Source organism: Morone saxatilis, unplaced genomic scaffold (assembly GCF_004916995.1).
Source record: "Morone saxatilis isolate NCDOM2014 unplaced genomic scaffold, NCSU_SB_2.0 Contig2, whole genome shotgun sequence".
Classification (NCBI taxonomy): domain Eukaryota; kingdom Metazoa; phylum Chordata; class Actinopteri; family Moronidae; genus Morone; species Morone saxatilis.
Genome location: NW_023339762.1, coordinates 19,444,483 through 19,459,076, shown reverse-complemented (window position 1 = coordinate 19,459,076; position 14,594 = coordinate 19,444,483). Strand labels below are relative to the sequence as shown.

The 14,594-nt window shown below is 40.8% G+C and overlaps 1 protein-coding gene across 1 annotated transcript in view; it reads left to right on the top strand.

Moving 5' to 3' along the window:
• The window catches only part of LOC118330405 (membrane-associated guanylate kinase, WW and PDZ domain-containing protein 2-like), a 76,509-nt gene that overhangs the window by 29,319 nt on the left and 32,596 nt on the right, over positions 1–14,594 (top strand). Inside the window, exons 3-4 of the mRNA XM_035664912.1 lie at positions 10,479–10,598; positions 11,791–11,794. Coding sequence (XP_035520805.1) covers positions 10,479–10,598; positions 11,791–11,794 — 124 coding nt within the window. The remainder of the gene's footprint in view (positions 1–10,478; positions 10,599–11,790; positions 11,795–14,594) is intronic.

Genomic DNA, 14,594 nt, shown 5'->3' with positions numbered 1-14,594 from the left:
ACACACACACACACAGCTGCACACTCTGCATACCAAACGCTACACACCAGCTGTGTGTGCGTACTTCCTCATGACCCCCACTGTCGTCCTGCGTCAGTTAGCTCTGCAGACTAATAAAGGTGGTTTTCAGCCTATCAGAGCTGATTTCCATCACCACAGGACACACCTCAGTACAGGGGTAATTTCTCAATGTCACCCAGGCAGCGGCTCTGCCAGACACTGATCCACTGAGCAACACAGTTGTTTTTACAGCTGCTTGTGGACCTGACAGACACTTTATGAAAAGAAACTTGATGCAGCTGTTTCTAACCTGAATGAACTTGAATGAGTTTTAATTGTCTGAATGTTGCCGTTCTTCTTTTATCATATTTTCTTTTGTGTGACCAAAATGTTAAAAATCCCTCCTCTACAGAAAATGGAACCAAATATTTGAGAAGCTGGAGTCAATAAATGTTTGACATTTTTGGTTGATAAATGACTGAAATGATTCTGTCAAAACTGTTGTTGTTAATTTTCTGTCACTCTACTATTTGGTCAGTCAAGTAAACATTTTAGCACTTGATTAAATAATGAGAAAAGACAACTTGACAGTTTTCCGTGCTTTGTACAACAGACACGATTCATTCTGTACTGATAAAAGTATTGAAGTTTGATGCCCACCCCAGCACTCGTAATGCTAACACCATTCACTGAAACTTGCAGTTAAAGGTAATAGTTTGGCATTTTAGGGAATTATTTTTCTTTCTTTACAAGAGTTAGATGTAACAATTACCTCACTCATGTCTGTGTGGTAAATATGAAACATAAGCCAGATAACTAAACATAAAGACTGGTTCTGTCCAATAGTAACAAACCAGCACCTCTAAAGCTGAAAAAAGAACAAGTTATATCTTGTTTTGTATAAATGTCAAAGTCTGTGACTTACTGAGTTACGTTGCTCTTTCAAAGTGAAGGTACAACAAAAAAAAGTTGCACTGACGCCACTTTAGGCATCACCAATGCATTGTCGGCATAAACATAAACAAAGCTTTACAGGAAGGCGTGGACGCAGCTGAGTACTTAACGTTTTTGAACTTACTGAGCAGGCCATTTTGTACTTCTCTCCAAGGTAAGTAAAATGATTCACTTGCTTAGTTAGGCTGTACTGTCGGTAGAAGCAAGCAACGTTACAAGGACAAAGTGAATAATTGTCTTCATTTAGTCTGTCAGTCAGCAGTTTGACAGGTAGACGGTGACAAACTTTAAATACACAGAATATTCTAACAAACTGATAACAGACAGATTATTTCCCAACTGGATTTCAATCTAACTGGTTCCTTTATGTGTGTACAAGTTGTAGAAACCAGTTCATTTTAAAACCTGTTTGGACATACCACCAGTAACTTAAACAGTATGGGGAGAAAGTAGAAAACCTCCAGTAATGCGACACTGTATTAGTCAACATGTCGCTGGTTTAACGGTCCTGTGTGTAACATTTAGGCAGAAATGTAATTTAATATTCATTGGTATGTTTTTATTAGTGTACAATCACCTGAAAATAACAATAATTGTGTTTTAGTTACCTTTAAAATTACCCTTTTTTATCCACAGCTTTTAGTATTTTTTCTAGTTTCTCTTACGCACTTCACAGCCTGTTCTCATTCCCAGGTTGTCAAATACAGACACGAGTGGTTTCCAGTTAGTTGCAAACTGCAGCTTCACCGCTAGATGCCACTAAATCATACACACTGGACCCTCAAGCCTTGTTTACTTGCACAAGACACCATGGTGCAGGCCTCCCTAACTAAGAGATGCAAAGTTAACTTGCGTTGCAGAAACAATACTGTGACTGCCTTCTCTTAATTTCCACCACTCAGCATTAAGACCTCTCTTGCAGCAGCAACTACAGCCACGTAGAGTGATTATGGAATAAGTATACAGTCTAAGAAAGACACAGTGCTGCAGTATCTGTGCCGACTGTTACTATCCTATATATAATAGAAACAACCAGAATATGCTGCCATGTGTACTATGTGTAATGCAGTTATTTCCTGATGTGTAATGTCTCTTTTGTTTGTAGAGACGTGGCAGTGTATGGGTGCAGTGGCCTTTGTCTCGGCTCAGTGGTTATGTGCACAAGACAAAATGCGATCCAACAAAACTTAATGTAACTACATTATCTTCACCTCCTTCCCTAACAACCAATCTATATCATCTTTAATCTCTCATTAACCTACTTATTAATCATCCTACTATGTATGTATATATTGTTACACACCAATTATATCATGTATTCTGTTGCACAAAAACTGAAAAATACTTACATTTTACATACTGTATGTCATGCTCAAACATTTCACCTTGTATAAACTGTATAATACGCTGACTTATTAATAAACTCTACTGTTTACTTTCTGTTTCAAATCTAAAAGTATGAATTGAAAGTATTTAACAGCAACATTTTTTGACTCAAATGTAGTTCCATGTCATGTAATATGCTACTTCAGTACACTTTAATAACTAATATTACTGTGAGCACTACAGAAAATTGCAGTTTATATCCAGGAAATTCACCATTACTCACACGACCACCGACTGGTAAAACAATTTTAGCCCGTTGCTCATACACAGTGCAGCCATATAAGAGGTTTCAACCTACTCTCATTTACTAAATTCAAAGGCATCAGTTTGCTGCTTTATTGGAGATAATGTGCTCGGCTACTTCTTGGCCAAGAACAGTCACTTCCTGGAGTCTCCGCTGGTTGCCTGGCAACTGCTCCTAGCCAAGAAGTAATCTTGCACATAACCCCCCTGTAACACAGCAACATGTCCTTTTTTCTCCTTGGTTGTATGTATTAAACAAATGAGGCGTTAAAAAGAGTTTCTGAGGTGCTGGTAGGCTACATTTTGTCACCCCTGACAGAGACAAACTAGCAGTCCCCCTGATACCAGAGTTTATGCTAAGCTTAGCTAACCAAATGCTGAATTTACTCTTATATGTACCATACAGACATGAGTGGTATCGATCTTCTCAGCACAAAAGCAAATAAGTGTTATTTCCCCAAACTATGCCTTTGACCCTTCATTAATCGACTTTCTACACTGAATTGTTATACAAGCTTTAGAGAAGTGTCTTTGTATGAATTAGATGGCCATATGTCGCCTGTGGTCGGCCTTCATCACAGCTCAATCAGCCTTTAAAGCTTTTAAACTCCGTCTTTGATTATGTGTACTCTGCAAGACAGCGTGTATCAAAACAATCTGCCTTTAACTCTTACGCTCTGTGTATCTGTAACTGAGCAAGCAATCCAATCTCTCATCCATCCCACACACTGTGTCACTGTTGATTGTGACTAGACTGAATCTGTGGGGGCAAAGCATCCAACTGCCCCAGGAGTAATTTACACTGGAGAGGTGATATCCCCCAGTCCCAGCCTGCAGCCCCCATTGGAGTCAAACCTGTCTGCTTAAACACCACCTGAATAACTCTGAGAAAACCAGGTGTGATTCTCAGTGGCCAAGCTGTGACAGTAAATGATTGATGAAGTGCAAAGAGGCGAAGAGCACAGACCTGCAGCCCTGCGGAGCAAAAGGGACTCGAGCTAAGGACCTCTGAGACTGTAACTAGTGAAACAGCTGTGTATGCAAAATGGTCGAGTGTCATATCTGACATAAATATTTTTGTATAGCTAATGTAGATGTTGCGGCTTGTTACCATGGCAAGGCGGCGTTGCCAGGCACTGTCGTGTTGTCGTGGTAGCAGACGCTCCTGTCAGAGTGTTGCCATGTTGTGTCGCTGTATCTGTAGCCTGGTCTTTGTAGTGTAAATAAGGATGCCTGCGTGTGTGCGCACGATCATACCTCTCCTATAGACCTCCCGTCACACTTCACATCTGCCAACCCAGTAGACGCAAAAGGGGAGGAGGTAGGGTGAGCGGTGAGAGTGAATGAGACGTGAGACCAAAGTACGAGACGGAGCTTGAAGGAGAGACAAAAGAAGAGAGGAGGATAACGAGGGGGAAGAGGGAGCGGATTAAAAAAAGACAGAGAGGGAGTAATGGGGACAGAGAGCACCAACAGAGGAACAAATGGATGGAAAAGCTGTAAATTGGAGCCGAGAAGCACGAGAGAAAGAGAGAGGATAATTATAGATAGATAGATAGATAGGACAGCAGCTGTGTGTGTAGTGCGAGAAACAAACAGACAATCCTCACATTCGTCGCTCTTGCTGCCACGGTGCTCTGCTTGCTCTTTACTGAAAAGGATTCTGGGTAAACAGGTTCAGGCGTCTATTCTGTCTCTGTATTTTTTGTTTGTACGGTTGCAGAAACCCAATGTTCCCTTTTTTATTCACCCTTGGGTTGCTTAAAAATTACATTATGGCTGCACAATTAGTCTTGTGCATCATTTTATACACCTTGTGATAGATTTTAGTGGAAATATGGGAAATAATGAGAACCAGTGGGATCTTTACACAATATGCACATGTAGTGGAAACATCCAGCACGTTGCAGTGTCTCCATTCAGATGAAAAGACGGGCATTCAGAAAATAAATGTGTCTCTTTTCCCGCCCTGTGAAGCAATTTTAGGTTAAGTTAAGACATACATTAAGCCCAGAGAAGTGGCTATCAAATATGTACCTAAGTGTTTGAATCCTCCTCATCCATTACACCTGGGGATTATCGTGAAAGAGCATCACGCCCGTTCACCTTCCAGAGAATATTTTTAGTTCCTGTTAGATTTGGTGTTACCTCTTGTCTCTGTAACAAATTCTCTCCAACTCCCAAAGCAGCCGGATGGCTCTGATGGATGATAGGCTGAAACCGAGAGGGGTTTGTGAGATAAACACAATCCATATATGTGCGCATTGAGACGCGGAGCCGGAAAGCCCAGGTGGGACCATGTGTATCTAGTTTTACTCATCTGGGTTTGTTGCTCAGTTCAATTATCGTACAATTCTTAATGCATTACCTCTACAAATACTGTAGGAGTCTTTTTTTTTCAACAATGAATCTCAGAACTCCAGAGAACATAATGATACCTATATCTCTGTGTCTACAGCTTAAAGTATGAACTATTAATATGAAACACACACTTGGTCCCCCACCCACCCACCTCATTCCCACACATCATTTGACCACCTTCTCCCACCATTTCTTATGATAATCAGTCCATCGATAGTCTATTTTTAGCTCTGAATTTCCCCCGCTCTGCTTCTCCCGCTTGGTGACTTCCTAATTATACAAACATGTGTACGAATACACGTGCACATTCCCAGACTCACTGGCAGGCTGCTGTGGATGCACAGCGAGGTTAACCAATCACACTTTTTCTTCCCTCACTGTCTCCCTCTCTGTTGCTGTGTCTTTCTGTTTCTCTCTCTTCTGCCACTCTATTATTTAGCAAAGGTCTTTGTCCTCTTATCGTCTGACACCCAGCTGAGTTATTTTAGTATATCAGCTATTTTAGCTTTTTTCCTCCAAATGGAATTTCCTTGTTATGTTTCTACGTAATCTCTTTCTCTCTTTCCTCTCTCACACACCCTCCCACCAATGTGAAAATATTCTGTAGAGCTCAGTCGTCATGGTTTGAGGCAGAGAATGTCTTCACCCCCTAAAGTGGCAGCTCCAAAGCTTTTCTGTGCTATTATAGATTTAAGGCATTTAAGCCATAAATCTCTATGGCGTTCATACTCCTACTCGCAGCGTCACCTCTGAGAGGTTTGGCTACACTGGCTGATTGCAATGCAAAGACCATTTTTGGCTCACAGCCGACTTTATCCTTTATTAGCGAGAGCACGACATCCAATCAATAGTCAACAGCAGCAGTGCTTTTGGCTCAGGGGAAGCGTCGCTGCCTCCTCGCAGTATAGTCTGCTGCCATTTTTTTAATTTGAGCACCTGTGAGCTTGTCCTGCTTTGTTCAGCTCATTTATGAAAGCTCTAGTTGCTCTAGAGTTTGTACAAAAAATACAAAGAGAAAATCCACTGAACTGAACTGAACTGAAGACATTTCAGCCTTAATCCACAAAGCTCCATAAATTATGGATTGTATTTTTATCATTTTTGGCCTCTACCTGGGAGTTTTTGAGGATAAGAAAAAGTAAGTTGGTAAGGTTAAATATAGATGAAGAAAGAAAGGTAGAATGGGGGCAGAGTATGGATTTTGCTGGGGACCGTGTTCCTTTTAATAAAAAAAACTACTTCACACTTATTTAGTGGGTGTTGCTAAGAGGAAGGGAGGAGTGAGAGCGAGGGAAGAAAAAACTGGTAATGTGCTTAGGCTCTAAGTAGAAATGTGTGAAAAAGGAAGGAAGGAATAAAGGAGGAACAGTTGGGACTATCTGCCTATCTCAAAGCCAGATAGTCGATCAATATTTCCAGCTCAGATCCAACAAGATGCTCTCTCTTCCCCCCCCCTCTCTCTCTGCTCTGCTCTGCTGGTGTGTCCAGTGAAGGAAGCTGTGGGAGAAGACCATTGGCAGGTCATCAGTATTCCAGCAGGCTCTGCCTACTGTGGTGTGGGCAGCAGAATAATTTCATTCTGATCTTATAGATAGTTGTACCCAGTGGAAGGCGACCGGCCCCGCCTGGTTGGCTGAACTGCTGCGGTATTCAGAGTAGCACTCGTTCATTCGATGAATAGTCCTCCTCAAGATTAATTTTTTTGTTTAACATTCAGTGTAGTTCATGGAGGGAGCCCCGATGGGACAGTTTGGGAAGCTTCTTCACATCGGTATTTCTTTTAGTGGATGTAAGAGGATGGGAGTATTGTGGAACTTTGCAAGGCTGAATATATCTGTGGCTACGTTCACACTGCAAGCCCCAGTGCGGACCAGAGCTAGATATTATTAGTCATCAATTTAGGCTATATCTTCTTTGCCTTATGTCTTTTTTTTAACTTTAATGTCAGTGCTGTCATTGTTTGTTGTTATCTTTCTTGTTGTTGTTGTGTTTTAAAAAACAACAAAATGACAAATACATACAAAATCTGATTTGTTTTGTTTGCTGTTCACATTATTTGTTAAATTTGGCATAAATCTGAAGTGACACAAAAGTCACATGAATTCTGATATTGCTGTTCACACAGACTTGTATCTGATTTGGACCACATATGAAAGTGGGAAAAGATCAGATTTCATTGGATTTGAGTCACATATGATTTATAAAAAAGCAGATCTGGGTCACTTGTGCCTTCATTTTGAATGCAGCCTATATTAAGGGGGTGGACAAAGTATCAGAAACACCTGATGACATAATGCAATCTGATCAAATAGCCGTTAAATATATGCTATGTTTGAGAAGCTGAAAATGTAAAATGTTTGTATAGGCTGAGTCAGAGAACTGATGAGTCAACTCAGGGGGTGGGGAAGATATTTATTACTCCTTATGATATAATGCAATCCAGTATATCAACACACAAACTAAAAACTCACAAATACCTTGGAGTTAAATCAATACTTCTGAAACTCGGGGAAAAAAAATAAAAAATGTATGTGTTGATTAACTTCCATGGTTGTTTTCAGGGCAGCAGTTTAGGTGTAAGGTCAGGTTTGCTTTTCTGCTGAAAGAATGAATAGATGCACTCTTAGGTAAACATGGCCAGGTACTAAAAATGCTTTACTTGAATTACAAATGTAGAAGAATCAAATGAGATTTCACACATCAATAGGACACCTGTATGAAAAGAAAATTAGGGCTGCAGTGAACGATTTTTTCGATTATTCAATTAATATTTTAGTGGGGAAAAAACGGTGATCACAACTTCTAAGAGACCAGGGTGACATCCTCAAATATCGAATTTTGTCTAGCCATATGTCCAAAACCCGAAGGCATTCAGTTTACTCTGAAATATGACAAAGATAAGCAACAAATCCTCACAACCAGCAGCAACTTGAGATTGTAGCACTTTTTATTTATTTATTTTATTATTAGTTTTGCCTGATAAATGACAGAAACGCTAAATCAATTATCAAAAAGGTTGTACTACTAATGGTTTCAACTCTAAACAAAACACAGCTAGGCTACCTGTTATAGCTGCGATAGAAAAAAGCTGTCTAGCTCTTCTTGTTTTGTTTTGTTTTTAGTGGCTAACAGTCAGTTTGTAATCATGTCCAACACTGCCAAATATCAGTATCACTGATCTACATTCATACACTACTTCTGCTTCACAGGTCAGAAACACAGCCCATCTGTAGGATTAACACCTTATGTACAAAAACAATATCAACAGTGGTGGATATTAATATAAAAGCATCCTGTTATCACATGGGACATTACACACAGTCACTTGAGTAACACCTGTCAGACAGCAGCGTAAAGCAACTGAATCAACTATACGGTCGTGTAGTATACAACTCTTTATGAGCGCTGCAGCTATTCAAAATATATTGAACTTGATTCTGTGCTGAAGTACTGACAGGGTCGGAGTACATTGAACAATGTGGATTGTGGCACACTCTCCCTCTCTCTCTCACTCACACACACTCCTACCTGTGGTGTTGTGGATTTACAGTGTCCTACTGAGCTGTGATCAGCTTGGAGACAGGATTACTGTTGGCACAGTGGGCACTTTACCACCATTTAGAGTCACAAAAACAAACACACATATAGAGACACACTGACAGAGATAAGTACCAACAAACACACCCATGTACCACGTATGACCAGTGTTGGACAGTCTTATAACTATACATGGCTGATGGGCTGGTATCACTTTCTTTGCCATTAGGCGTTGCTAAGCGGCCATCTTTGCTCCCGGTGGTGAAGTAAATACAGTACAGAATGTTCAGCGGGTGCACTGCAGGACCAAAGTGGTGACAGACGATCAATAGAGATCTAATGATTAAGATTTCACACTCTGGGAGAGTTAGAGGATCTTACACTCCACGAGATGACTAACCCCCACTCACTCCGCGTGTGTGTGTGCGTAAAATGTGTGTCAACAACACATCCACCTCCTGCTGTTTTAATCTTCCACAGCTTCAATTATGATACTAGGAAGTGATGAGCATGAGTATCCCATTTGGACGCCAGGATTCGTTCAGCGTGAACGTTATTCTAAAGATATAATGATGTATATGATGAAGTTCAACGTTTCAGTTACACGTCACTCGATCTCATGTTAAAGGCACATTGGCGACCAGCAGGGATGTAGCGATACACTCAACTCATGATTCGATTTGATGATATTATTTTCTCATGATTTTTTTATAACAAAATGAGATTGAATAAAAATTGTGACTTTATTTTTGGCTTTATTTCTCAGACAAAAATCTAAAAAATATATTTTCTCTTATACTTTCTTTATCAAATTATAGAATCCTTTTCTATTTCTGGTTGGGTATAAACCGTCCAAAACAGTGCATATTTCCTTTTCTTTGTAAAAGTTTTGTGGAAGGAGAAAGCTTCTGCAAACTGATGGCGTTTGTTGATTTATTATTAACAATTATTATTATCATTGTTTTTATTGTTATTGCTTGAGTGTTCTATAATAATTTAATGCGAGTACACAAATAAGGACATTTCTTTAAAAGTGTGTGGTGTGTATGTACCCACCAATTCATACCTCAGCCCATGTAGTGTTTTTTTAGCTTCCCACAACCTTTCCAGAACTGCTGATTGCCTTTTCAGACTTGTACAGTTGGACCGTTGGAGCGTAAATCTTCTGACATTCTGGCAACTGCACGGCCAGAATGTCAGATCTGGTTGAAGCCACAGCCGGATCAATCCGACTTAGCTTCTACCATGTGAATCCTGGGAAAAAGCTCTGAGAGTGGACTCCCTCCCCACGCCCGGCCAATGACTGTTTTCCAGGCATGATCAATGGAGAGCAGGAATCAACACCAGCGGACTTCACTGAGCCTAAGCTGAAAGTCCACTTGGCAGAGACATAAACACAGCACCTCATTAAACTCGAAACTCCCATCGCTGCCATCACACAGCCGAGCCTCAGCGCTGCAGCACTGATGGAGATCTCCAGAGCGTTGATGCAGGAAGGCTCTAATTGCTGCATGGTAATGTGGTGCCTCTGCATTCCTGCTGTTTCGACAATAATCCAATCGGCACAGTATTGTGTGCTGTGTAAGGAGGTTTGAGTTATGCTTGGTAAAAGTGGCATATTGATTCGCTCATTACTAAAACAGCACCGGATTGGCTTGTAGGGGCTGAATAATGGCAGTTTGCTGTTTGAACATACTTTCCCTGCTTCTGTCGAGCTGTCTCCCTCTCTCTGTCTCTTACTGTCACTCACACACAATTGTGTGAATGGATTTGGCTATCACAAGTGATGACTCCTCACTCAGCCTCTTCTGTTCCATTTCCTTTCCCCTCCCACTTCCTCTGATACACTTTGTAGCCTCAAATCTGCCGTCTTTTTCTGTCCGGCCCTTTTTCTGGGCTCTTTCTCTGCCTTCCTGCCTTTTCTTCTCAAGTGCCCTATTTGGCTCTGATGGCCTCTGACTCTCTCTTTTTCTCTTCCTCCCGCTCTCTCTCTGCAGGTACCACCAGGCAGCCTAAGGAGGGGGAGGTGCCGGGGGTGGACTACAACTTTGTGAGTGTGGAGCGTTTTATGGAACTGGAGCAAAGTGGAGCCCTGCTAGAGAGTGGAACCTATGAAGGTGAGTGTTTCGAAGCGCTGTGGCCGTGAAACATTTTGCATCTGCGAGACAAGTACAGGTGCTTGGGGAACAAAAATGGGAACATGTTTCCGTAGAGCTATTTTAGTATTTCTAAATTTAAGCTGCCGTCTCGTGCTACTGTGTAGATATCTTTACTTGATGGATCAGGTGTGTCAGGTGATGCTCTTACACGCAGCTTAAGTAAACAAAATAACTCTTTTGCACCGAGTCATGTATTACGGCTTCCTCTGGTGGTTTTTGAACGGTTGGGTGACTACTTGTATGTGTGTGTGTGTGTGTGTGTGTGTGTGTGTGAGTGAGAGAGGAGAGAGAGAGAGAGCTGGATGAATGCCATTTCCAAGTCATGTCAAGTCTGTGCATCTGCTTTGCTACACTGTCAGGGATACATCTACAGATGGGGGATTTGCTCGTTCATTTGCCCAGTAGCAATTTTTGTGAGTATGTGCGGCTGAACACACACACACACACACACAGCGTACATACGCCTGTAACACAGAGTGTGTGTGTGTGTGTGTGTGTGTGTGTGTGTGTTTCCTTTTTACGTGTTCCCTTTATAATTGTGTGTCTTTGCGTGTTTACAGTGTGTTTCCCTTAGCGCAGAGCTTACTTATGCCCACTGGGGGAAGCTGTCTCTTTCTGGGTGGCTGCACTGGAGGTGCTGCGACTCATTTTGTAATGCACATTAAAATGAGGGAGAGGAGAAGAAAGAATGATGGAGACAGGAGGCAAGACTGCAAAAAAAAAGAGGGAGAATGATTTAGAAGGCAGTGAAGTAGGCTGAAATCAGACATCGAGTATCATCAGGAAACTGTTCAAGGTAATTGTAATCCGTGTGTGCGCAAGGCTTGGTGCACATAAGAGCTTATGTATGTAATGTTGCGAGATGAGTCACAACTGTGCATAAAGCCAAGATACCTTGAGGCAAAACCAGGAGCATTCAGGATCAGGGGAACATTGTGTTTTTGAAACCAGTGTGGTGCATAAGAAGGAAGCCTGGCCTAAACTTAACTCAGTAGCTTTATGTACTGTAAAGATCTCTTCAGGTTGAGATTAAGCTTTTACAGGTGGGTGCTTGCTGCCTATGCAGTCTTATTCTTGTCTTTGTTTACATGTGCCTGTGTGTGCACATTTATATTTTTGTCACGATGTGATAAATCTGTTTGGTGGGCAGCAGGGTAAGTGTACTTGGGTAAGTGTACTTATTGAGGAAGTGGTGGCTGTGATAGAGCCTTTCTTAATATCTATCCGCCTCCTGCTGGGATGAAAGTAAACTAATGTCTGTGGACGCTTTACTGCTGATCCTCCTTTTGTCCTTTATTACTGCCTCCTTCCCTCTTCTTTGCTCAGCTGTTGTTCTCCTCCCATTGCCCCTGTACTCTCTCTGTGCTTCCTCTTTGTGAAGCCCCCACTCCTATCCACTTGGAGGGATTATAAAATAAGACATCTCACTCACATTCAATATTTAATCACTAAATATATTTCCCTGACAGTGAGGGTCTTAAATTTAAAATAAAAGTAGAGCAAATAGCATGAGGAAAGAAATGTGCCCAGTAAATATATATATATATAAATATATGTATGTATGTTGGATCGGACCACACGGGCCAGCCTTCGCTTCCCATGTGCATCAGTGAGCCATGGCCACCCATGACCCTATCTCCGGTTCAACTGCTTTTCCTTCCTTGGAACACTTTTTGATGGTACGCCACCTGCAAACGGGAACACCCCACCAAACCTTGCAGTTCTGGAAGAATGGGCTCTGACCCAGTCGTCTAGCCATCACAATTTGTCCCTTGTCAAAGTCGCTCAGATCCTCACATTGTCCATTTTTTCTGCTTCTAACACATCAACTTGAGGTCAAAAAGTTCACTTGCTGCCTAATGTATCCCAACCACTGACAGGTGCCATGATAACCGGATAATCAGTGTTATTTATATCACCTGTCAATGCTCTTAATGTTATTGCTGATCATCGTATTTATACTGTATATTAAAGCTAGGGTAGTTAATGTATTTCAGAAGCATTTTTATTATAGTGGTTGAAATTATCTTTACATCCCATCAGCAATCAATAAATTAAATAAAAAAAATAATAATTGGCATCTGTAATAAGGCCAGCCAGTCATTTTATTCTGAGCACTTCGCCCATTGTGAGGAACCGAGCTTGCAGGCACGAGGAGTCAGAGGTACATTTTCGGGGGGAAAAAGGATTTTTATTTCCCAAAGAAATTAAACAACCAATTTACTAAATGTTCAATAAAGGCCCATTAAAGAGGTCAACTAAACAAAACTTAACTAACTTAAATTAAGCAGAATGAGACTGCACAGACTAAACGGACCTCATAAACTGAGACACTGGTGAAGAAAAAGAAACACAGAAGCAGAAAAGGCTACGAACAAAAAGTGTGACCAGAGTCGACATCAGTGTGGCTTTTAAACAACAGCGAGAACTGAAGGACAATTAATTATCTGGTTTGTTTTGGGTGGGATTAGTTATTTTCCTGAACTCTGTAGTTTGTAGAGCTGAATGAGACATGAGATAGTTAGATACAGTGATGACAAAGGTGCACTAATGCTCCACACTGTGTGTTTATGTGTGTTGGGGGAGTGACTTTGGAGGGAGACCTGAAGGGACGAGGTGGGATTTTTTTCCGTTGGATACTTTCAAAATCTAGCTGTTAGTTTCTCTAACGTTACCTACCCTACCTCTAAGCCATGAAATCACTGAAGCTTCAGTGTCATCAAAAATAGAGAAGTGTATTTTTGAGATGTTGAGGATGTTTCCAACTCTAGTCAGATACCCCGAGGGCCTCCGTGTATTGAACTTTTCTCTTCATTGTACTGTACTTAACTTCTGTGGGTCTTATTTTTCTACCAGCAGTACTGTTACAGTGGGTGTGGAGGTGTCAGACGTCCAATGCTATTTTTATTTTTTTGTTTTTATACATCCAAACAGAGCTGCTTGCACCAACACTGAAGAAAAGACACAGCTTAAGTTGTGTGTTTGTACAGATCAGGTGGATCTGTACAGTACCAATTTATCAAGCAAATGCACCTGTTTGTACCTGCTAAGCTAATCCACACAGGTAGTGCAGTCTAATGCAGCGGTTCCGAACCTTTTTACCTTAAGGGACCCTTTTCTATCATTGAGTAAACTGACGACCCCTGACTAAGTGATTCATATCATACTAAGGGGAACAATAACAATAACATCTGATAAACTGTACAATGAACCCAAATATTTAACATAGTACCAGGAAGTTTGTGTGAAACGACTGGTTTGAAGGAATTTTTAGCAGATTATTTCCTGTGAATGTTGATCAGAGTTTTCCTGATAATTTTAGAAACTTTTTATACATGTATTATGTATTTATTTTTTTAACAGCCATACAGACTTAAAAAGGCTTCTTTTATGACAAATTCTATCAGCTCTTTGGTTGTTTTAACCGTTCTAATGCAGGACGAAGTTGTTTATCAGAGAGTGAGGGCTTTGTGAATACTGCTTATGTTTAGTTGTGAATGAATGAAATGCTGACATATAAGCCGGTTGTGTATATTTTTTTAGTTTTCTTACATTAAAATCAAGAAGGCAAAACAGGTGTCCACCTAAGTTCATATTCTCTGTAATGTGAGTGGGATATTTACAGGGTGAAAAATTGTTGAATTCAACCTTTAAACACTAATCAAAGTATAGACAACACACAAATACTAGTGGAGACATATAGTCCTAAGACACTGTAGTTGTAGCCTGACTGCACAGTATTATTATTTCTAAGATGTGCATCATTAAGCAGAGAAAGCACAGTGACAGGAATTTGTGAACCTTCAAAACACTCATTTATCTTTAAAAAGGGACATCGCCTGCCTCTGGAGACATATTTAGAGTGCTGTATTTATATTTGAAATTTATTGTATTTATTTATTATTCATTTTTATTCTTTTGAAGAAGCTGAAACTCCCCCCCCCCCCCCCCCCC